Below are 23425 nucleotides of genomic sequence, written 5' to 3'. Positions count from 1 at the left end.
CACATACATTCTTGTAAGATGCTTCAACCAGGAATATGATAGCTTGCCCTACGTTAAAACCAGGCATATTCCATTATTTGTTTTTAAGTTTGGTTTTTTTTTTTTTTGATAAACGAAAACCGTAAGAAACAATACTTAAACTCAGTTTGGTTAGTAAAAATTCAGGCATAATGTAGTAATACACAACATCAAGGATATGTTTAAGAATTTTCACATTTCCCCACTTGAATCGTGTGAAAACCATTGACCTTCATACAGGTCCTAAATATGCAGAAAGGGCAGGTGCATTATACATATGTACATGTATACCTCAAATGTAGTCCTAGGGCCTTCACCCTAATCAGGCCGTTTTTTTTTTTGTTTTGTTTTTTGTTTTGTTTTATTGGCTATGCTAAATCGGGGGGGGGGGGTGGAAGGGAGGCAGATTCCACACAGAACAAACAAACAGACACACATGCACGCACACACACATACACACACAATATCTTTTTCTACATTACATACCTGTACACATCAAGTGTCTTCATATCAAGCAGCTGAAATGAGAATCTTATTGAAACAAAAGCATCTTTATTCTTTGCATTGTACATCTGATATATTTTTTGCTTTTTACAAAGGAGAAGAATATAATTTGAATTGCAGGTACATTCAGATTACATCTATTAAATATCTCATCTGGTTTGATATTTTTGACAGGAATACACAAGAATCTGACATATTCCACACACACACACACACACACACAATTCAAGCAATTTACACAGATTTTTCAGACATACAAGAATTTCTTGCAAAGTATCATTGAATGGAAGCAGTGGAATGAAAGAAATGTCTTCAAGAAAAAAAAAGTTCAAGTGAAATTAGTCACATTAAAAGAATTCTTTTTTGGCACCATTAGATCATCAACAAAGCCTTAGCCAGGGCATGTCGGTGGCACTACACTGTATCTTGTCGAGGCTTCCAATTTTACCATTTTTACATCCAGTAAAGGCAGCAACAAATCTAAAAGCATTGATGATTGTAATAGTGATGATGGTGCTGACATCGACAACAACAATAATACTTACCAAGTACATGTGTTACCAATAAGCATTTAGGGAACTAACTTTCGGCAACTTGTGTGTGACTTCGAGGTTTGAGGCAAACTATTTTGTACACAAGGAGGTAAATCTCAGTTGAACACAAGATAATATACTATTTGGTGATTGCACAGTGAAAGTGAATGCCCTCCTGTGATTTTGACACTTCAACCCACTTAAGCTCCATTCTGGGGGAATACACATTAATAATACACACAAAATGAATATAATGATGACATGCATAATTGCTTGGATTAATACTCATTGCTATTGCTGTTAATGTAACACAAGATGGCAGCCACAGCCTAGAATCATACATTTTCCTCTGATACCAAATACTGTCATCAGGATACTAACATTGATCACAAAGTGCAAAAGTTTGTCACGAAGAGGCTTCTACATAAACCCAAACTCAACAATCAAGGCACTTTTTGCAAAGCATGTATTTGCCTGCAAAACTCAACTGGTGTACCTCAGAGACCATTAAATAAGACTAAAAATCAGTCAAGAAAATCTATGTTGCTCTCCACAATCATATGTCACAGGGTGGCAATGACATATTACAACAGCTTACTAATAGTAAAGGGCTATGGTGAATTAATGTTTTATGCATTCTACATGTGAAAAGTCACAGTAAGTCGTTGTACGTCATACAAAACTTGTACCTCCATATGGATTTGAGTGCTTAACATACACTTTGTACCTTTTTTCCCTCGTCAAGCAAGTACTCTGTATATGCCATATATCTAAGAATCTAATTTTTCACGAATTGGGAGTTCCTGATAATTTTGTGAGTAGTTAAATTTGTGATTTTGGAGTACAGTACTGAACACAGAAATGAATGGGTGCACGTCACATTCATCTCAATATCAAAGTTTATAGTTTCACCTGTTTTTGAATTTGCGAATAGCACTCAACTTATGAAAAATGAAAAAATAAAAACCTCACAAAATATTTGTCGTATACACTGCTGTGTCTAAAGAGTATATTTGCTACAGAACAAAACAAAACAGAGGAAAAATCAGCTGCATAAAGAAAGTGGTTCAAAGTATTACAGAATCTCAGAGAGTTGCCCTCATCTGCTCCTGTTATATTAGGATGACATCTCTTAAAGTGGTTCACAACCAGTCATCATTCCACCATAGCCTCATCTATCAGGGAAGCAAATTGTCATTTCTGTTTATCAGAGAAATTCATTGGCAAAGGTTATTACCTTTACTTGGTAGTCACTTCCATATTGTCAAAAGATGAAATTCATTCTTACTTATTCAGACATTAAATAAAAAATGATAACGCATGATGACTGGAGCTGTACTTCATGTTTTTTTTTTTTCTTCTGTGAGCTTCGAAAGGACAATTCTGATGAGTACATTCATTAAACCAGAACTAGACTAGTGAACTAGAAATGCCCTTAAAAAGCATCTTGTAGTTTTACTTTTCTTCCATACATATCTCAAGACCCTGTTTACAAATTCATATAACCAAGTTCTGTACATTAAAACACAAACAAAACAACCCCCCCCCCCCCCCTCTAACAACAACAACCAAAAAAAAAAAACAAATGTTGACAGTAATGGTGTTTGGGACTGTGTTTGGGACATCAACATGATGCAATGAAGAGTTCATGCTTTTCTGAGGCATATGTTTCAGGCGAGCTGACATCTAAAATATGTTTGTTTTACTGTGTCTTGAAACTTGAAGCAAATTGCTGGAATATAACTCAGAATAGTAACTTCTTTTTAAGTAGATATTTCCTATATACAAGACACATTGCTAGATAACCAAGTACGCATTATTATCTGGAAGTAAATGACATAGAAGTACGGAAGCATAGAAATATAGAAGGAAGAGTTTTTGCATGGCAAAAATAGTAAACTTTGCAACAATGCACAGTTGGTTATACAAGATTATCATATGCCACATAAGAAGGCAAGTTAACTCACACAATGAGAATCAATATTATGCCAGTGATAGCAGCCAATCAATGTTCAACATAGGTATACAAACAGGACAAGTCAAACATAAGGAGCAGTAGATGTTTGATTACAACCAAGCAAAAAAAAAATAGAATGATATGGAATTCATGAATACGTAAATTGTATGGAATTCTTGTTTCAGCGGTTAAAAAAAGAAAAGAAAAACAGATATTGGCCAAGATCACATACACAAGTTGGATGAGCAATGCCTCACAAACTTTCCAACTGGTCTGGACAAAAAGTCATTTATTAAATTCCTTGCTTGAAATGAAACCAAGGAGGTTCGAGAGATGGAGTTACAACTGACTATAATTATTCAATCAGCTGTCAGTTTTCTATGGATGGACAAAAGAATTCCACAGGTGCATTTGTGCCTTTGATGTTCGATGCTTGAAGCCGCCATCTTTCTGAGCAATCTGAAGATTCATTTTTAATGCTAACATAATATCGGGTATATGCTGCTCGTTTATATATCAAATGCAATGAAATTTCACCTAATGATAAAGCATATAAAACAAAAGTCAATTCCGTTCAAAAATATGTGCAAAAGTGTAAACCTGAGCTGTATTTTGTGAAAGTGTTTGAAAGTTTACCCTCATGGAAAGCCGGTTTTATCACTTTTCTCCTTATTTCCGCCAAATGAAACTAATATGGTATCATCTTCAAGTATAGTTCTTTATAAATTAATATGTCAGATTAGCATACAGACACGTACAGTCGAGTAATTTTGATATCTATTTCAGCAATATTTGAGCAATTTCTATTCCCGCATCCCCGTGCCTTTACCATTGTCTACCGCCCATCGTTTGTAAGTAGGGATAGCGAAAAGTAATTACCATTACAAAGACAATTCTTCCTTGGAAAGTGGCTGGTGATTATGCAATGAGACACTAGTCAATTGTCTTCGCATCTGAGTGGCAGATCCAGTTTGACACATACTTCAAATATTTTTTGAGTGGCGGCTTCGAGCATGGGATCAAAGCGAATAAGATTGTTGTGACTCCATTTCTCGAACTTCCTTGATGAAACCAAGCAGAATAAATAAAATCATATGCGTCAAATACTGCAGAGTGGCAGCAACCTCCCTAAAACTTTTTAAGGCAGTTGGGGTTGCAGTTGAGCAGAATTACTGGCCAGTCACATGACCTTGTACAAACCAATGGGAGTGCTGTGAGACAATGACATCACCTCCGCTAATTTGCATACCAAATGTGGTTGTAACTAGCATCACTTTTCTGTATCTGTGAAATTTCAGAAACTCCATTACTTTCTTCTTTCAAGTCCAAATTGACTGAAACTACACATCCTGTTGACTTTTTCATACTCTTTTTTTCCTTTTCACCTACATTGTAACACTATTTTTTTTCCTTTGACTGGGGAATATCAAGTACTGCTGATAGGCATTTCACGTGCTCACATGATTAATTCATTGACATAAAAGATATAGGATGGCTATATTGCAACATTTATCTTTAGCAACTTCTCTTTGCAAAGATTTTCTAAATGTACCTTAGGGGAAAAGGTCAAAGAGGAGGTCGTTTTGATAGAAAGCAGAGAACTAAAAGGAATGCATCAGTGACAATATACACTAACTTGGGCTTTGCATGACAACATTAATATGAGCAAATCGCCATCGCCCCAAAACAATGCGTAATTACACAGCTTAGGTGGATGCTTGTTACATCCTATGCTGCTTGTTTTGATCGCAGCAAGCCTCAGAGTTAGATTTTTTCCAGTTACGAGAGAGGATTTTCCCCTATGATTCAGATATGTAAGAGAACATAAGGTCCCTGTTACATCTTTGCCAGTGCCACAAGAATTCATCTTGCTTCATGAAAATGTCAAACAAGTTCATGTCCAAAAAAAAAAAAAAATACAATAACAAACAGGTAGTTTTAAGCAAGCAACATTCAAAGATGCTGAGCCCTTGAAAACTGGGCCTTGTTTCATAAAACTATGGTAACTTTCACCATTAATAGTAACTCTGCAATCACAATGAGTGATTTCTCAGCTTTGAATGGCTAGGGAATAATGTTGCTATGGTAGTTACCACTTACTGCAGAGCTACTGTTAATGACATTACATTTATCATGGCTTTAATGCAACCGGGCCCTGAATTTCCTAATGCCCTTTCAGCACCATGACGTGAGATGCTGTTCACTTCACACACACTTCTTTTCCATCTTCAGCCAGACTAGCTCTACGTCTGTCAGTCATCTGTACTCATCCTCTTTTTCCAGGACCTCTTGGCAAACTTGATAGAGAACATCAGCCGCCTTCTCTTGTGACCCTGTAAAGTAACAAAAGGTGGAGAAATCAAACTCTATCTTCGACCCTGTTCTCTCATTATCACTTCTGCATGTAATCTTACTGATTTTTTTATGAACGTTATGACAGTACAATGCACTGCCGTTATAACAAACACAGTTATAACGAAATTCCAGTTTACAACAAAGTAAAAATTTAGGCAGCAACATTATCCACTCTATGCTTTTTATTGTTTGTCTGTTTGTTCGGTTATAACAAAATTTAGACATAACAAAAGAAAACTGCTGGTCCCGAGGACTTCCTTATAACGGGAGTCCACTGTATTGTGACTAGAATGTGTGAAGCATAAGGCAGCAACACTTATCATTTGCTTTGTAGCACATACTGTAAATGTATACCTTGTTACTTCCTTACAAAATACATCCAATGTGGAGATGAGACCATGTAGATATTGCACATGTTATATCAAGTTGGTATTTTTTTCTGGAAAAGTAATTCCAACAAAAAATAGGCTTACGCTGGAGTATCAAAGTTTGTTCACTGTGATGGGAAAGCTCTTCACATTGGTTGTATCTTGAATAAGGCACATACTGTAAAACACAATATTTTCGCAGCATGAAATTTTCGTGAATTGGAGCCGACGGCCTTTTTCTCGGCATGAAATTTTCGCGAGTTGCCTCTAACGTTCAATACATATAGTGTAGACACAAACTTCCACATGCATCTTAATTTTGTAAATCTTGGCTTTCGCAAAATTCACAAAATTAAAATGCACGCGAACATTCCTCGTTTTACAGTATGTAGTAAATACAAATTATCCATATGTTTCAACTTTATTGCACTTCAATGTTTTGTCTGATTGAGGCAGTAAATAAATATGCACACAGAGGCCAGAGTAGCAGTCAGTTACTGACAAACATTTGATAATGACACTGTTTCAACATTTGACTTTCTGCACATTGGTGCATCAGTCAAACATGTGGATTACCATTGGTCTGTGCCAAAGACCACCAGGGTGACTGCGATGGGCCAGTCAAAATATTTTTTCCGTCAACACTTCTTACTCACAATGGTGCTGGCTGAGCAGATTTGGTTAGAATCTCAAGAATTGCCTTCCAAACCTAAATACTGCCCTCTAAAACTCCACGTGGGTAGTTTTAGGAGGGTGAACCATGGAGGAACAATTATGTAATAAAAATCAAGAGCTATGAAAATAGTTCCGGGCCAAGCTGTTTCATAAAGCTGTTCGTAAAGTTATGCAAGACTTTAGGAACGACTTAAATATGGCAAGCCAAGTGGGATTCCTAATTATTGTTAATTTCAATAGTCAAAGCTGAAATTTGCAGATGATAATGATTATTCTTACATGTTAACACACATTTGTAGTTGAAAGTGTATTTTTGCCCCAATGTAGATGAAATATTGACATACAGTCGTACTTTGTTAAAACACAAGGGAAAAATAAAATGGGCACCCATATTGGCACTTCATATTCCAGTCGTTCCTAAAGTCTTGTGTAACTTTACAAATACCTTCATGAAACAAGGCCCTGGTCCGCTATTGTGTTAGTCATTACATCTGCAATTCTTACGGCTGAAGAAACTTACCCACACTCCGAGAGGTAACAAGGGGCAGGATGACTCTAGCAATCTCCTCATTGATGTCCGATGACATCACAAACTTACTCAAGGCTGATTGGACGATGCTCTCACTGGCAAGATGGTGCTCGCACAGTTGCAGTGTGATTTCAACAATAGACTTCCAGCAAGCCTACAAGAGAGTCAGCGAGAGAAGAAAAAAAAATGTTTCTCACCCGTCTGTTTATCAAGATGTATGTCAGTAGTTTCATTATAGCGTTTTGAAAATATCCAGAATACTGTACGAGCTGAAACTTTCGCAGTGGTTTTATTTTCGCGAATCTCGCGAAATCGCCTTTGAACCGCGAAAATAACAACACGCGAAATATAACAATGCGCGAATGAGTAAGTTCAGTTAGACCCTCCGACCGCGAAATTAACAACACGCGAAAATGTCCTCCAAGTAGCAATTCGCGAAAATATCTGTACGCGAAAATTTCAGCTCGTACAGTAGCTCTCCTGAGCAGGTGTCTGAATTGAATATGAAGTGATGAACATTTCAACAGCTTTTGACTGGTGATATTTTTCTCTGTGGTTTAAACCATAGTAATTTCTATGATAAGTCAGCATAAAAACACACACACTTGGCTCTACTGGCAGTATGCACTTTTTGTTGTTTGGCACATTAGACATATATCCTTTTTCTCCCTCTCTCTCATTCAACAATCACAAGAATATGTGAAGATGCAGCAAGTTTGATAAAAATCAGGACAAGACAATTACCAAGCTATTTTCTTTTTTTAAAGCAAAGTTTCCTTCAGAACAACAACATTCTTTGTAGTACTAGCCATCTGTCTTTAAAAATATATGCATATCAAACAAAAACCGAGTAACTTCATTCACAAATGAAGGAATGGACTGATAAATAAATGAGCTGAACTCTTCTTTTATGATGGCAAACTAGATTACTCAGTTAACTGAATCATAATATGACTGTCCATAATTGTTGCCTTGGTAACATCATATCACTTGGTAATATCATACCACTTGGTCCTGGCTTCTGGAGATCATCCATGCTGTTCTACCACTGATGAAAGCCTCTATGGGGACCTTGGGTGAGGACTCTTCTTGCCACATGGACACCAGTCTCTCCAGCAGGGTGAGGCGTGTCAGAGTGGTTGCCATATCTACGGCTCCAGCTGAATCTCCCACTGTAACACCGGCAGCTGTGATGTGGTCACCATTCACACACACTACTGCTTCTCTCTCACTGTGCAGACTGGTGCCCACACCTTTCTCAACCTGAGCTGCACTGTGTGCCACATTACTATTGCATTGCTCCCCTGGTAGATCTCTCAGCCCCCTGGCATCAGAACTGTCCCACGTTGACTTGAGCGATTCACCAGTCCGGCTGAATATATTGCACTGATTGCCCATCAAATCACCGTCCGAGTTAGATAGTGACTGAATCGAGCCATTAGGATATTGTGTAGTCTCTTTCTGTAGATCTCTTGTCTTCTGTCTACAACCTTGCAAGTGCACATGTGTGTCTTCAACATTCACACCAGCATCCTCGACTTCTTCGTGAGCATCCTTCCGCGGGAAGGTGACTGGGCTAGAGGCGGAGAGATATTGGGGGTACCTTGTGGCCAGAGCCACACACAGCTCAACGGTCAGCTGGTGAATGGACTGGTAGGCCACTGGTGTGAGGTCCTGGTGTGGGAGGGAGCAAAAATGATACACTGATTTGTCAACGCAGAGCTACGGAGTATAAAGATTGGGAATCTAAATTATAAATTGGGTATGATATAAAATGGGAAGTCTAACTGCAGGGCTGTCTCCTGCCCAGCCATCTGTATTTGCCTCAATCACTGGGGTGCATTCAATCTAAGATTATTTTACTTAATTATTTACAATATCCTCTTAACAAGCAGAAAATACCTATTGTAAAACCAGGAATGTTCGTGTGCATTTTAATTTCGCGAATTTCGCGAGCCAAAAATTTGCAGAATTAAAATGTACGCAAAAGTTCTTGTCTACACTGTACGCATTGAATGCCAGTGACAATTGTGGAAAGTTTCATGCCAAGAAAAGTCTGTTGGCTCCAATTTGCAAAAATGTCATGCCATGAAAATGTCTTGCTTAACAGTATGCTGAAAAGCAACAGCTGCACTGAAAAATGGTGGTCAGTTTATACGATGTGCTTGCAGGAAGCTGCAATGACACTGACATTTTTCTTGGTATTATTTTCATTCATTGCGGACAGAAATGAAGTGAAAAATGCTGATGAAGGTTCATCAAGCGTACATCCACTGAACTGGAAATCTACAATAATTCTGCACAACCATATGCAATATCGACAAGATATTGAGTATAGTACACATCAATGACATTCTAATATTTTCCAATGCATATTTTCTCTGGTCAAGTTCTTCAACAGCCTCCATCTATTTCTCAGATTAAGACTACTGAAGTCTAATAACCTGGAGTGGAAGACTAGACATTACTGCGAAGGGCTCCAGGCTTAAAGTAAGAAAGTTTCCTACATACCTGACGAGATTGGATCATGGACTGAACATGGCTGACTGTATCATGGAGGCTGTCCACAGAGATTGCATCAGAGCTTGTTAGCACTCCAAGGATACATTCCTGCATTTTGAAAAGGAAACGAAATGAAGTTACTCAAATGAGGAAATTATCTAAAAGAGTTGCAAATCAAGAATATAACAATAACGGAAGGGCTTTCATTATAGAGGAACTTTGCTTACTATGATGAGGCTAGCATATAGAGCAGAATCAATCTAATATTTTAGTAGAATTGAACAAAGAACAGGTAGATAGTTTTGACTGCTTAAAAGGCATTAAATATTTTTGATGGAAGCTGTTGTTGGCATCTCAAGTAGTCATAACAAAAAGATTAAGACAAAAAAAAAAACCAAGAAGTGTACACACTACCATTCTAAGAGCACTAATAATTGCAGGGTTGTAAATCAAAATAGGACACATAAAAAAATGTACTTCAGCATACATGTTTCAAAGCCAACACGCAATGGTGCACCTCCACTAGGTTTGGACAATATAAACTTTATGACCTTGAGTATAAAATGAAATTAATGGAATGTGATTTCTGCTCTTCATCAATCCTATAGCCAAGTATGGATTTGAAATTTGGGAGCTCTTCAAAGGGGAGAAAAGAAGAAGAAAAAGAAAGAAAGGTGGAATTTGCCTCGTTACCTTGAGGTGTTGGATGACAGCTGACGGACACAAGCCTGCTCTATCATGACTCTCTGGTTTCCTAGGTAACTTCTTGGCCACGCCCTCTCTCTTAGGCAGACTAGTCTGTGCTCTCAGACACTTTGGAAGCTGGGACTTCACCTCCTGCTGCAGGGCACCTAGTTTGAGTGAAAACAGCAAAAATGAGAAAAATGACTAAATTAAACACGGCCACGTTGCTTTAAAGATGCACTATTTTATATCATCTTTCCTATAATTTGCATAAATGTTTAGGTCTACTAAAATGCTTATCAAACCAATTTTCACATGTTTTTAATGTCCTACATGTATTTCACACCTCACAGGTCAAACGTCTGAAGGCATGATTTTGGGGGAACTATTCCTACTCTGCATTAACATACAGTACTCTTGATGAAACTTAAGACTGTTCTATAAATGCAGATTTCCTTCTCTTTGTTGTTAGACAAGTTTACAGAGGAATATGTAAAATCCCAAATTAATAAACATCTAAACTTTTTTTCTTTCAAGCACTATAATTATTCATATATGTTTAGGATGAGCTTTGTGATGTAAAATGTAGTTGTCTCACTTGAGTCAATGAAGAGATTAATGCTATGACGAAAATGCATGCATGCTGGTAACAGTCCATGAAGGAGAAAAGTGTCTGTAATTCTATCCATCTGTTCTGAGAAGGACGATGACAGATAAACTATTAAGCGATCTCACCAGGAATCTGGGTGGAGATCCACTTCTCCGTTCTCTCCAGCGCCATTCGAGAGCTGATGGCTGACGCCGTCTCAAGCACGGACTCCGATGTATCGCAGGACAGCAGCACCTCAAGAGCCAGACGGCACTTCCTCTCCACAAACCTTCAACAGGTAGAGAGTTTGAATCCAAAGTCAATTGCAGTTGTTACAGTCTGCTTGGGACAAGTCTGGAACATATGTCAGATGTGGATCCACTGAAAATATTGTATTTCCAGAGGGTCAGTATAATACAAAGAGATCCAATTACATTTTGTAGAGTGCAGCCATGATGAGTAGCTTACATTATGTAGAGTACAGCCATGATGGGTATAGTTTACTTTTCACATGATTGACTTTTCACACTTACTGGAGCAAAAACAATTCTTTCTGCTCTAAAGCAAAGTACAGAACACATTGATATTGCATTTTCATGTCTGTGCTTATATCAAACTGTGCAGAATGTACATAAAAAAATTGTAAACATTTTGCAGAAAATTGTAATGTTTATGGTACAGAGGGACAACTGCTGTTTATACAGGCTACCAAAATATCTTTCCCATGTAAAATCTGCATCAAGATGATGATTTCCTCTGTGTACAACTAGAAATGTCTTGTATGTCTTACAGGTTTCTTGTAACAGGATTCTTTTGACACATGTATCAGGCTATACACTAATGTGAGACTTTTTCTCTACAGGTTCTTTAAAACAGTATTAATGCACATGCCGTTGCTGATATTGTTTTTGTTCTGTAATGTTGTGTGGCATAATATTTTGTTAATATGCTATAATTTTGTCGCGTCTTTCACTATTTCTGTCCCATAAATCATTCAACATTATCTGAACTGTGTTTACATTGTTAGTTCTAAAAGCTGCTGTCATGCATAAATCATGAAGCATCACTCTTTCCTTTTCTTCCTTATTTCATAACTTGTTTTTCACTTTCCACTGGCCGTCAACCAATGTAAAACATACCACACATTTGCATATTCTTGGTTTCTAAACAGTTTTTCTGTACGCTTGGCTTGACATACATTGCAAATAAACTAATAAAGTGTGCTTCATTGATTTAAGGACAATGCTGCATCCAATTTCAATATTCAGAAACAGACAAGATGGAGACAAAATACATTAAAAAGGTCATCTCTGTTAAGGAGAGGAGATAAAACCACCAAGCTTGAGCTTACCTCTTGGCCTCTTCTCTAGCCAGGGCTTGCGTCTCCTGGCTCAACTTCGCTCCAGCTTCCGCGGCCCTCGCCGAGACGGACCCAGCCTCTTTCTTCTTGCCGCTGCCGGAGGCCAACACTTCCCCAAGCTCTCTTACCACTCGCAGCCTGGCTGCGGAGACTAGCGAGCCGTCTATGAACTTGATGCAGTTGGAGGCTACCCGCCCACTGACAAACTCCACACTCTTCTTCAGGGAGGTGGAGTGCGTGTGAAAGAAATTCTGCTCCAGCTCAGCCTGGGACATTATAAAGCATCAAGAAACATTTCTTAGATCACTCTGATGAAATAACCACCTCCAGCCCACCATGTATATGTTGTGCTTTACCTATTACACCCATATTTTGTCTCATTATGTTCAATGGTATTAGAGAATAAATGATTAGCATAAAATAATTATATCATACTGGCGACTCTCCCATTGTAATGAAGTCCAAAGGACTGGCAGTTTTCTTTCATATAGAAATGTAATTGCATCAAAACTTCTTTATAGCCAAAACGAATATTAAAAGCATATAAAGATACATAGATAATGACTTTTGGGACCTGAACATTTACTTTGTTGTAATAAAATTCTGTTATAACTGTGTTCGTTATATCGAGAGTCCAGTGAACACTGTAATGTAGAATTTGTTGATGCAGCTGATGGAAGGGTCCAGTTTATTGATTGCTATCTCATATAACCTGAAAAACTATGCAGAGGACAGACAGGAAAAACTAACAAAGCACTTCTACATCAGCGCATACGGTATGTCACACTACAACACACTTTCGCCTTTCCCATGTTTTGTTCACCATTGTGCATAAATGTCTGGAGACTCAAATAGCAATGAATCTGAATTACATGAACTCTTTAATCTCTATTGTTTCAAAGTGGTTCTGCCCAACTTGCACTTATAGTCATCTCAGTTTTGCAATGTTATGCACATTGCAAAAGGGCATTGTCCATTATCCTATACACATGGAAGTTTTCTTCACCTGTATTTGGTTTTCACTGATGACCGGTGTGCTTGGCAAGTCTACGGCCACTGGTGTGATCTTCTTGACCTGTGTGCTCCGGTTACTCATGCCTAGATTGGCCTCGGACAGCAGGCCCCTCAGGTCACCTGAAGTGGTAGATTTAAATAAACAACTTTTGACCTTTAGCGTAAGGGTCAAAGTTAGGTGACAGATGAACTCATCCCTGTCATAGAGGCAGAATCCTCACTTGTTAAATCATGGGGGGGTCTAGGGATACACCAGTCTCTTTGTAATGCAGCATAGTCATATTTCAGGCACACATAGATATCATGTATACATATATCAGCACTTGCACCATGGCTGTAACATAATGTGTCATCAAAGGGTGTCATTTTTTTAATGCTACAGGGAGTTGATTCAAGAATTGAAACAAGGAAAAGTAGAAATTACGCGGTGCGCAATATATGTCCCCGCCGGAAGTAGCATTTTGTAACAAAATGTGCAATATAGGTAAAAAATCAAGGTCAAAGGTCAAAGAAGTCAAAGGTCAAAATTCTGTGTAGAAGTTTTGAAGCCCTCACCTAGTGCCATCACATAAAGCAAATGGAATCGAAATTGGGTTAGAAATGGCGAAGGAGTAGCATTTTGTAGCCAATGTACAATATAGGTCAAAAATCAAGGTCAAAGGTCAAAGAAGACAAAGGTCAAAATTCTGTGAAGAAGTTTTGAAGCCCTCACCTAGTGCTATCCCATAAAGCAAACGGAATCGAAATCGGGTTAGAAATGGCGAAGGAGTAGCATTTTGTAGCAAAATGCACAATATAGGTCAAAAATCAAGGTCAAAGGTCAAAGAAGTCAAAGGTCAAAATTCTGTGTAGAAGTTTTGAAGCCCTCAACTAGTGCCATCATATAAAGCAAACAGAATCAAAATCGGGTTAGAAATGGCGAAGGAGTAGCATTTTGTAGCAAAATGTACAATATAGGTCAAAAATCAAGGTCAAAGGTCAAAGAAGTCAAAGGTCAAAATTCTGTGTAGAAGTTTTGAAGCCCTCACCTAGTGCCATCACATAAAGCAAACGGAATCGAAATCGGGTTAGAAATGGCGAAGGAGTAGCATTTTGTAGCAAAATGTACAATATAGGTCAAAGGTCAAGGTCAAAGGTCACAACTGAAATTCTGTGTAGAAGTTTTAAAGCTCCCATGTAGTGCTATCATATAAAGCAAACAGAATCAAAATTGGCTCATAAATGACAGAGAAGTAGCAAATTGAACATTTTGATCACACACGGACGCACACACGGACGGACGGACGGACGGACGGACGCACGCACGCACGCACGGACGGACGCACGGACACACACACGTACAGAGCCCGTTTCATAGTCCCCTGCTCGAACTCGTTCGGCGGGGACAATGATTATTGGATACCTATAGCACCTGTCAGTGGCTGAGATATTAACCACTTGAAAAAATCAAACACTATCTGTCAATCATTTCAAAGAGATCTAAATCATCCATTCTTTTCAACAGACAAGGGGATGGCTTGCTATATATCATATGACATATGCATACAGAAATTCTGTATGTCTACAGGTTTAAAAGCAAAAACAAAAATAAAAGTGAATGTTTAAGTACAGACAAAAGATTATAGTAGCATATAGTCAACTGTTACGACATCTTTGCAAATGTTGCCATTGGTATGCTGAATCATACACAAAAATTATTCACAGGCCAAGCAACACCACAAGTGCTTGTTCCGAGTGAACAACCTCTCACCCAGGAAGGGGCAGCAGGTGTAGAGAATGTGTCTGTCCACCAGTGGGAGGTGGTCCAGACACTGATCCGACCCCGGCTTGTTGCCATGGTGACTCCTCTCCAGGACGGGATTACTCGTCAGGTGAAGATCAGCAGGGAGGGCAGGGTTCTTGATACATGGAAAACAAGAAGGTAAAGACAGCGTTGAGCTGCTTGCGCACATTCATATCGAAACAGGATACAGATACTTCTATCATTTTTTAAAAGATCTCTACTCAAGGTCTGGTATTTCTGACCTAGCTTCACTGTTTTTCAAACAAGTTATCTCTCCTGAACTGTACGGAAATCAAAGTCACAGTGCTCAATAATCATAAGCTCAACCATCTTTGATAACAAAAGTAAGTGAGAAAGCTAGTGACATCACAAGAGATTTGATTTCAGCTTTCTCCCATATTATTTCAATATTTTTTCCACACATGCTCTATCAAGTGCTTTCATCTCAATGTCCCGATAAACCATACATAGATGGTTAAATGAGCAACACTGTGGTAATCCACGTCAAAAGGATCTTGGTGTCATTTTCGTTCCTCACTCACCTCAAACAACCAGCCAAGCAGTAGAAGAATCAAGACGAGGTTGTGGTTGACAACAGGGTTGTCAAGGGCTTCAGACCATTGGACTGATATTCTCCTGGAAAGAAAAGAAAAGACGATTATGAACTTGAAATTATATCAAACGTACATTATATCGGCATAGACATGAATAAAATGACTTAAAGGCCATGTATTGGTACATCAGGTCCCTGCACAGCATAACTTCTGAGGGAGAACCATGTATAATTCTGTCCATACGAGCATTGGCAATTCTACCAACGATGAGCACAGCACAATCATGGATAAGTCTGCCACACGTTTGGCATAGAGGTCCAGCATGACAGATAACACAGCCATTGCAAAATCTCCCGGGACCATGTCATGTCCACCTTTGTTGAATACCAAGATCAGAGTTTGCTGCATACTCCCACAATCAAGCCAACCAGCAAATGAACTCAAATCCATTCCATGCCCTTCAAACTGATTTATGTAAACACTGGGAAATGCCCGAGAAGATGCATGCTAGTTAATGTTAATGCATGAGGACACTGACTTCCTTTATCCCAAATCCTCATTCCTTACCCTTCCCAAAATCCTTCCCCTACCGTACCCTCACCATTATGCCCTCTCCTGTCCTTTGTGTGCTCTCACTTGTGGATATCGGCCACGAGGCTGAAGGCCTGGTGGTAGTGGTGGATCCCACAAAAAGAGTAGTTAATGATAATGTGTGAAAGACAATGACTCCCTGCATCCCAAATCCTCCCCCTTCCCCAAATTGCTGCCCCCTCCCCAAATCCTCGTCCACCCCAATCCTACCATTACACCATCTCCTGTTGCCTGTGTGCGCTCTCACTTGTGGATATCGGCAACAAGGCTGAAGGCTTGGTGGTAGTTGGTGGATCCCACGAGCAGAGAAGTTAATGGTACTGTGTGAAAGACGCTGATTCTCTTCATTCCAAATCCTTCCCCCACCCAACCCCCTTCCCCCTCCCCCACACCCCTACCATTACACCATCTCCTGTTGCTTCCCTGTGCTCTCACTTGTGGATGTCAGCCAGGAGGCTGAGGGTCTGGTGGTAGTTGGTGGATCCCACAAGCAAAGAAGTTAATGGTACTGTGAGAAAGACACTGATTCCCTCCATCCCAAATCCTCCCCCTTCATAAAATCCTTCCCCTCCCCCATCCCACCCCTACCATTACATCCTTTCCCATTGCCTGTGTGTGCTCTTACTTGTGGATGTCGGCCAGGAGGCTGAGGGCCTGGTGGTAGTGGTGGATCTGGGCTGCCAGCGTGTCCATCATGCTCAGGTACTCCACGACCCAGGGCAGGGTCAGGATCAGGCGCTGGTGGTCATCTGCCGTTGCCAGGCAACCGGCAACATCCACACCCGGTGGGGTCTGGGACACACAGAGAGCAGAGATGAAACAATTGGAGAGAGAGTGAGGAGACTCGCTTTCTATGAAAGAAAAAGATCACATGAATATGACAAGATACGTGCCTAAAAATGTCTGGACAACTACATGAATACACGACAATATGAATGCATGACTATATTTATGATGACATCACTATATAAACAAATGAAAACATAGATATAAAAATGTACATGTATTTGCACAAAGAAATGGAGTAGAGGCTTAGAAGTAAAAGACAAAAAAAAATCATCAAGAAGCATATATGAATTTACATACTCAGATATCATCTTGTAGTACCATAGGATATTACAACTGGAAGAACTTGATACCGCAAATTAAATGAGGCAGAATGAAGGCAGATTGAATAATGAAAGGAGGCATTGTCTCTACAAATTACGTCCTTTTTGCTCTCACATCTCAATGCTCCTACTCACTTTGTTGCGCATGATGAGGACGTTGTCTTTGACAGTGTCTGGTAGTTTGTCTCCACCTTGGTATGGCACAAAGGAAAGGAATCCCAGGAATTTGGCCAGCACACGGAGGGCCAGCAGGCAAGAACTGAAGTTTTCACGCTGCTCCTGAAGTCCAGACAAATACCAAAGAAACAGAAGTGAAAACAACTCATACAGTAACCAAGAATATTCTGATGAGCACAGCTTCACGACAAAACATACATCATTTTCTCTGTCCACCTACACAAACAAAGTAACAGACCATAAAGCAGACACCACATGACTGACAACTTGTCCCTTCCATGCTTTCTTTTCAATTTCTTTTTTTTTTCATTCCAGCTCCAATCTACATAGGCTTTTCTTAATGATGTGTACATTCAACAGCATTGGGCCTCTTTCATTAGCGAGTTTATCACTTCCAACGAGAAGTCTATTTCATGTTTTGCAAACACATTAAAATCACAGAATATCCCTAGACATGGGTCAGTTTATGCCATTAATCCAAGTTCATCTAGGTAGCACACATAAAACTTGACAACTACTCTCATAAAGGTAACATTTCCAAAATCATTTCCAAAATCAAAGGCTCCAGAAAAAATAAAATGTCAGAACAGAGGTATGGCCTTTTCTAGTATTAAAATACGGGTGTAGGTTTCATTTCTCTTCTCAGAAAAATTGCACAGCAAAGACCTGCAGAACTTCGTTGTTTGGTTGCATAATTTATGTCTTTGCTAAACTCACATTATCAATGATGACTGGTGTTGTCTGCATCTGATCGTTCACTCCCAGCTGTATCTCATTAAGCTGTAAGATTGGAAGACATAAAAAAAACCATGGGACTGATGAACAGCATTGTTAAAATCCTATTTCTTTAGGTTTACATATTTTGCCAAGTTAGTCTGATTCATCACATGCAGCTAAATGATGCTGGTGACAGCTGTTATCATCAAGATCACTCAATCATCATCATCATCATAATCATCATCATCATTATCATTATCACAAGTCATTACCTAATATACTACCATTAATCTCATCATCATAATTCTAACACAATGTTAACATGCTCTTTATACTATTTCAACTTAAATCTACAATAGTCAATTATCCAAATGTTATTGCTACAATATACCAAGTGTAAAGAGTCATGTTAACAGCAATTGTATATATCATTAGCTACATATTCTCCATCTCAATGGTATTCAAATTTTTAGTTTTTTAGTTGAGGATTTGAAAAGGCCCATATAGGAAGTTGGCGATAGCTCTATGGTGTGGGAGGAACAGGGTGAATGTTTCATTAGTTTGAATAGGGTCTACCTTTTTGATGGCTCATTGCATCGTTCATCAAATTTGTGTGACTCTAGAAGTTTCTGTGTGTACGTGCATATATACATACCTCAGTGATCTTGGCAGCAAAACTGTCCATCAAGTGCTGGTTGAATGTGAAACTAAACAAGAAATGACACAAACATATCTATGTGAGTATTACTAAATCAAAACCAACACAACCAAACCAAATCTAACCAAACCAGACTTCCCGATAATGTCCAAAAGTTTGAGTACATGGTAACACCACAGACAAAATCACATATAGTTTCAGTGATGTGTGACAACTCATAGTTTTGGGGTCATAACATGCATGCCTCAAATGGACAAAAAATATCAAATAATTAGAAATGTCACTACGGCGACTGGTGTATGCCTCCGCCATAATGCATGGTTCTCCTAATAGGTCTATAGTACATTGTCTTGACAATGTGTGATGACAGTTTCACACAATTGGCAAAATATTAAAATGACAGGTTTGCCACAAATGTGCTGAATGTTCACTTTCCTAGAACTAGGTTCAATTGGATGAATGATTAAAACGTCAGAGTGCAGGTATTTGGGGGAACTGATGATTTTTACTTGACTTTTGACCCTTTTATAAGTTTATGCATTGAGTAATTTTCAAGGTATTGAGAAAAAGTATAATTTTAGTATCAAATGGTAAAATAGTATTATCTAAACCTGGCCTTTGACCTTTGACCTCACAGTTCCAAAGAGAATCACTGTTAGGTAGAACATGCATAAATATGTAAGTTTCATGATAATACCTTGAGTTACTTTTGAGATATGGAGGAAGAAGTGCAATTTAGCACTGTCACTTGACCTTTGACCTTTTGACCTTTGACCTTTTGGCAAGAAACTTCCCACAGAATATATATTGGGTTATACATGCCTACATCAAGTTAAAAAAAAAATATCCTTCAGGCATTGCATAAATATAAGGAAAGTAGTGATATTTTGAGGAGTTGACCTTTGACCCCATGACCTTTGACCCATGACCCCCAACTTCCCTAGATAATCACTGCCCATCGATACATGCATATATACTAAGTTCCATGAAGATACCTAGAACCATTTGCGAGATATGGAGAAAAACATGAAATTTCAATCTTTTTTTCACAAAATAACCTGTGACCTTTGACCTTTGACCCCGTGACCCTAAAATTCGAACAAAGTATCATCCCCCCAGGGTATACCCTCATACCAAGTTTGATGCAAAACCACCTCACGGTTCTTGAGATATCGACAAAAACAAAACGGGACGGACGTACGTACGGACGGACGGACAGACGGACGATCCGAAAACATAATGCCTCCGGCCACTTCGTTGGCGGAGGCATAAAAACACACACGTGCAAAAGCAAGCAAAAGAATGTGCAATGCACATAAAAAACAGGAAATGGATCTACTCATGTGACAAATTTCTTGAAGCTTCAGCTGTGTGCATTCACACCACACAAAACGATGCGTAGTTATGTGAGAAGAGAGCAACTTCCAAAGTATATGCAGGAAGTTTATAGGGAAGTTTTGTGGTAATTTCTCAAGGAGTTTGCAGTCATACTGCCAAAACAATGTGAAGCAAAATACCGGGTAGTAAAAGTATGCACGGTTTCGTGTCACCGCAGCTAATGAGTTACCTCTCGTATGACGTGGAAAAAAAATTGAAATGTGCATTACTGAAAGACAAGCTACTACATGTACCTGTCAGCAGCAACGATGAAATCCCGAAAGAATTCCTGGCAGCCGTGGAATGCTGGAGGGGGACAGGGACCACCCAGTGACGCTGGGGTGGAGAAACGGTCTTCCAGTCTGGACAAGAATACAAATTAAATGATTGATCAATCGACTATACTGAGGTTGTTTTTTTTTTCTCATTTCATATTTGTGCACACATTTTGATTTCAGCAATGCAACAAAACATTTACACCAGGTCAGGTCAGGTCACCTACTGTAATAAATTTCAGCATAATAACGTTGAACAGCACATCTCTATTATTTTTAGAGGGAATCAGACAAACAACATTATTTTCAAGTGACAAATTGAAGAAAAACACATGCCGATACTATGCTTTTAACACTGCCACTGTTGGTTTTATGATATTTGCATATAAATATGTACACATTTTTATCACAGCCAATCTTGCTTTACCTTTTTAATATGAGATTAAACAATTATCTGTGACTTGCAAAAACTTATTGCTATCTTTAATGACTAGCATGGAAATAGGCTGCTTTGGGGACTGTTTACCTTCACAAGTTTTTGACTTACTTAGGTTTCAAGCCATACAACACTGATATTATCAACTACAATAGACAAGAGTCTGTTGACACAATCACAAACCATTCTTTTGTCAGTTACGGTTACTTGGTTCATGTAACACATGAAGAAAATATTCTTGAAGTGCTGCAATACATCTGCAGCTTGAACATATCAATTATACAATATCATTTTTTTTTTTTTGGTCATGAAATCTGTGCTTTCTCTAACTTTGCAAGCAAACAGTTTGCTCACTTGCAGAGAATATTGAATTATCTTATATAAGAATACCACCTACTGCTGCTTAATGAAGTTTTGTGATGTAATTCTATCAGGTTTGTACTGTGAGCATTCTTGGATGACCCACTTACCTCTTGAACTTGCCCGGATTTGTCCTTTTCAAATGCTGGATGAAGCTCAGTTCCTGTGAGTCTCCACTGTCAATCACTGAACTGTCCCCTTGACACATCTGTTACAGAGGTAGAGCAGATCTTGTTATCATTGGAACTCACCTTCTCCACTTAAGTCGCAGCAAGCATCCCTCCATCTGAGATCTTGGCAACAGTACTTTTTACTGGTAGATTTCCATACATTATGTCATAATCCCAAATTATGGTTCTCAAGCATAATTTCTTTATAAATGAAGAGCATGCATGGTGGATTTAATTGTTGGCTGGTATGTTTCTTTTTTTTTCACCACAATTCTATTTTAAATTGCAATTTGGATAAACCATCACAGAATTCACATTTCATATCACCACTAATAAGTAAATATCATCCTTCAATGTACTGTACAAGGTGGATACACAACAACAACAGCTGCAGCAGCAGCAGCAGCTATGATGACGACGACAACAACAACAACAACAACAACAACAACTACACAACAAACAATTCTAGCATCTCCACATGCTAACCTTCACGAGCTGAGACTGAAAGAGCCTGGCGAAGTGGGTGAAGTTTGTGACGTCCATCTGCCTCACCAGCTCCCTGTTTGACAGAATGAATGCAAAGATTGCAACAACCATTAATCCACGATGATAGTTTGCCCACATTTGTATGGTATCATGGAGAATCTAACAAATGTGAGATATAATCCACAAGTTTTTCATAAGATAAACTTCACAAACTGGTCTAAGAGAAAATCAAAAATCATTTTCTGTCATAGTAAAAGGCTAAATTTTAATCTTTCATAGCTGGAGTACTCTGAGACCTCAGAACCTTGACAGCAGAATAATTCCTCATCTCATTCATCAGAAGTCCAACTCTTCTACTGAAGATTCAATACTGTGAAAATCAAATTTTGTACAATAAAAGGGTGTCAAGGTGTACTGACATCCAAAAGGTTATGAAAGGAGTTTTGCCTAATGAAAGGGTGTACAGAGGAGATGGCTGTAAGAGGGTTATAGAAATAGATCTGCAAACTGACCTGGGAATAAAAGGGAATCTAAACAATTTTTCCACATTAAAGGGGTCACAGAGGAACTGGGAATAAGAGGGTTATAGAAACTGTCTTGCCAAATGAAAGGATTTACACAGAGCTGGGAATAAAAGGATTATAGAAACTGACTTGCCAAATGAAGGGGTTTACACAGAGCTGGGAATAAAAGGGTTATGGAAACTGCCATGCCAAATGAAAGGGTTTACACAGTGCAGGGAATAAAAGGATTATAGAAAATGTATTGGCAAATGAAAGGGTTTACACAGTGCTGGGAATAAAAGGGTTAAAGAAACCGTCTTGCCAAATGAAAGGGTCTCCACTGAGATGAGAATTAAAGGATTATAGAAACTGCCCTGCCAAATGAAAGGGTCTATACTGAGCTGGGAATAAAAGGGTTATAGAAACTGCCATGCCCAATGAGGGGGGCTACACTGAGCTGGGAATAAACAGGTTACAGAAAATGCATTGGCAAGTGAAAGGGTTTCCACAGAGCTGGGAATAGAAGGGTTATAGAAACTGTCTTGCAAAATGAAAGGGTTTACACAGAGTTAGGAATAAAAGGGCTATAGAAACTGCCATGCCAAATGAAAGGGTCTACACTGAACTGGGAAAAACTAGAAATATCACTTAAGGTGATTAATACCCCCGCCCCGTGACGACAGTCTTACCCAAGGAATGATCTTTCCTTGATCTTCTGCCATTTAAATGCCGTTACCATGGCAACGCAGCTTCCGACACGTCCGAAAAATATGTCTTGCACATCTTCCCACCAAGACTAATGTGTGTGCCACATTTCATAAGCTTTTGTCAAAAACTGAGGAAGTAGTTCAATCCACAAGATCTTTCCTTGATCTTCCACCATTAATATGCCGTTACCATGGCAACGCAGCTTCCGACATGTCCAAAAAATATGTCTGCACATCTTCCCACCAAGACCAATGTGTGTGCCACATTTCATGAGCTTCAGTCGAATACAGAGGAAGTAGTTCAATCCGCAAGATCTTTCCTTGATCTTCTGCCATTTATATGCCGTTACCATGGCAACGCAGCTTCCGACACGTCCGAAAAATATGTCTTCCACATCTTCCCACCAAGATCAAGGTGTGTGCCACATTTCATA

The 23425-nt window shown here is 39.0% G+C and overlaps 1 protein-coding gene across 1 annotated transcript; it reads right to left on the bottom strand.

Annotated features, from left to right (window-relative positions):
* Window positions 1–7938: 7938 nt before the first annotated feature.
* On the bottom strand, window positions 7939–21892 carry LOC139719366 (codanin-1-like). Its single transcript, XM_071630781.1, has 15 exons — window positions 21782–21892; window positions 21236–21333; window positions 20309–20416; window positions 18675–18726; window positions 18020–18082; window positions 17261–17404; window positions 16642–16808; window positions 15414–15507; window positions 14839–14986; window positions 13081–13208; window positions 12066–12340; window positions 10861–11003; window positions 10135–10292; window positions 9451–9549; window positions 7939–8613 (listed from the first exon to the last, which is right to left on the bottom strand). Exons 1-15 carry the CDS (start codon window positions 21890–21892, stop codon window positions 7939–7941), a joined length of 2463 nt encoding a protein of 820 aa, XP_071486882.1.
* Between the last annotated feature and the right edge of the window lie 1533 nt (window positions 21893–23425).

This window comes from Diadema antillarum, unplaced genomic scaffold, assembly GCF_040938485.1.
Source record: "Diadema antillarum isolate AM-2024a unplaced genomic scaffold, OU_Dant_1.0 scf00000109, whole genome shotgun sequence".
Classification (NCBI taxonomy): domain Eukaryota; kingdom Metazoa; phylum Echinodermata; class Echinoidea; order Diadematoida; family Diadematidae; genus Diadema; species Diadema antillarum.
Note: the sequence above shows the minus strand (reverse complement) of the source record. Positions and strands in the feature narration are given on the sequence as shown.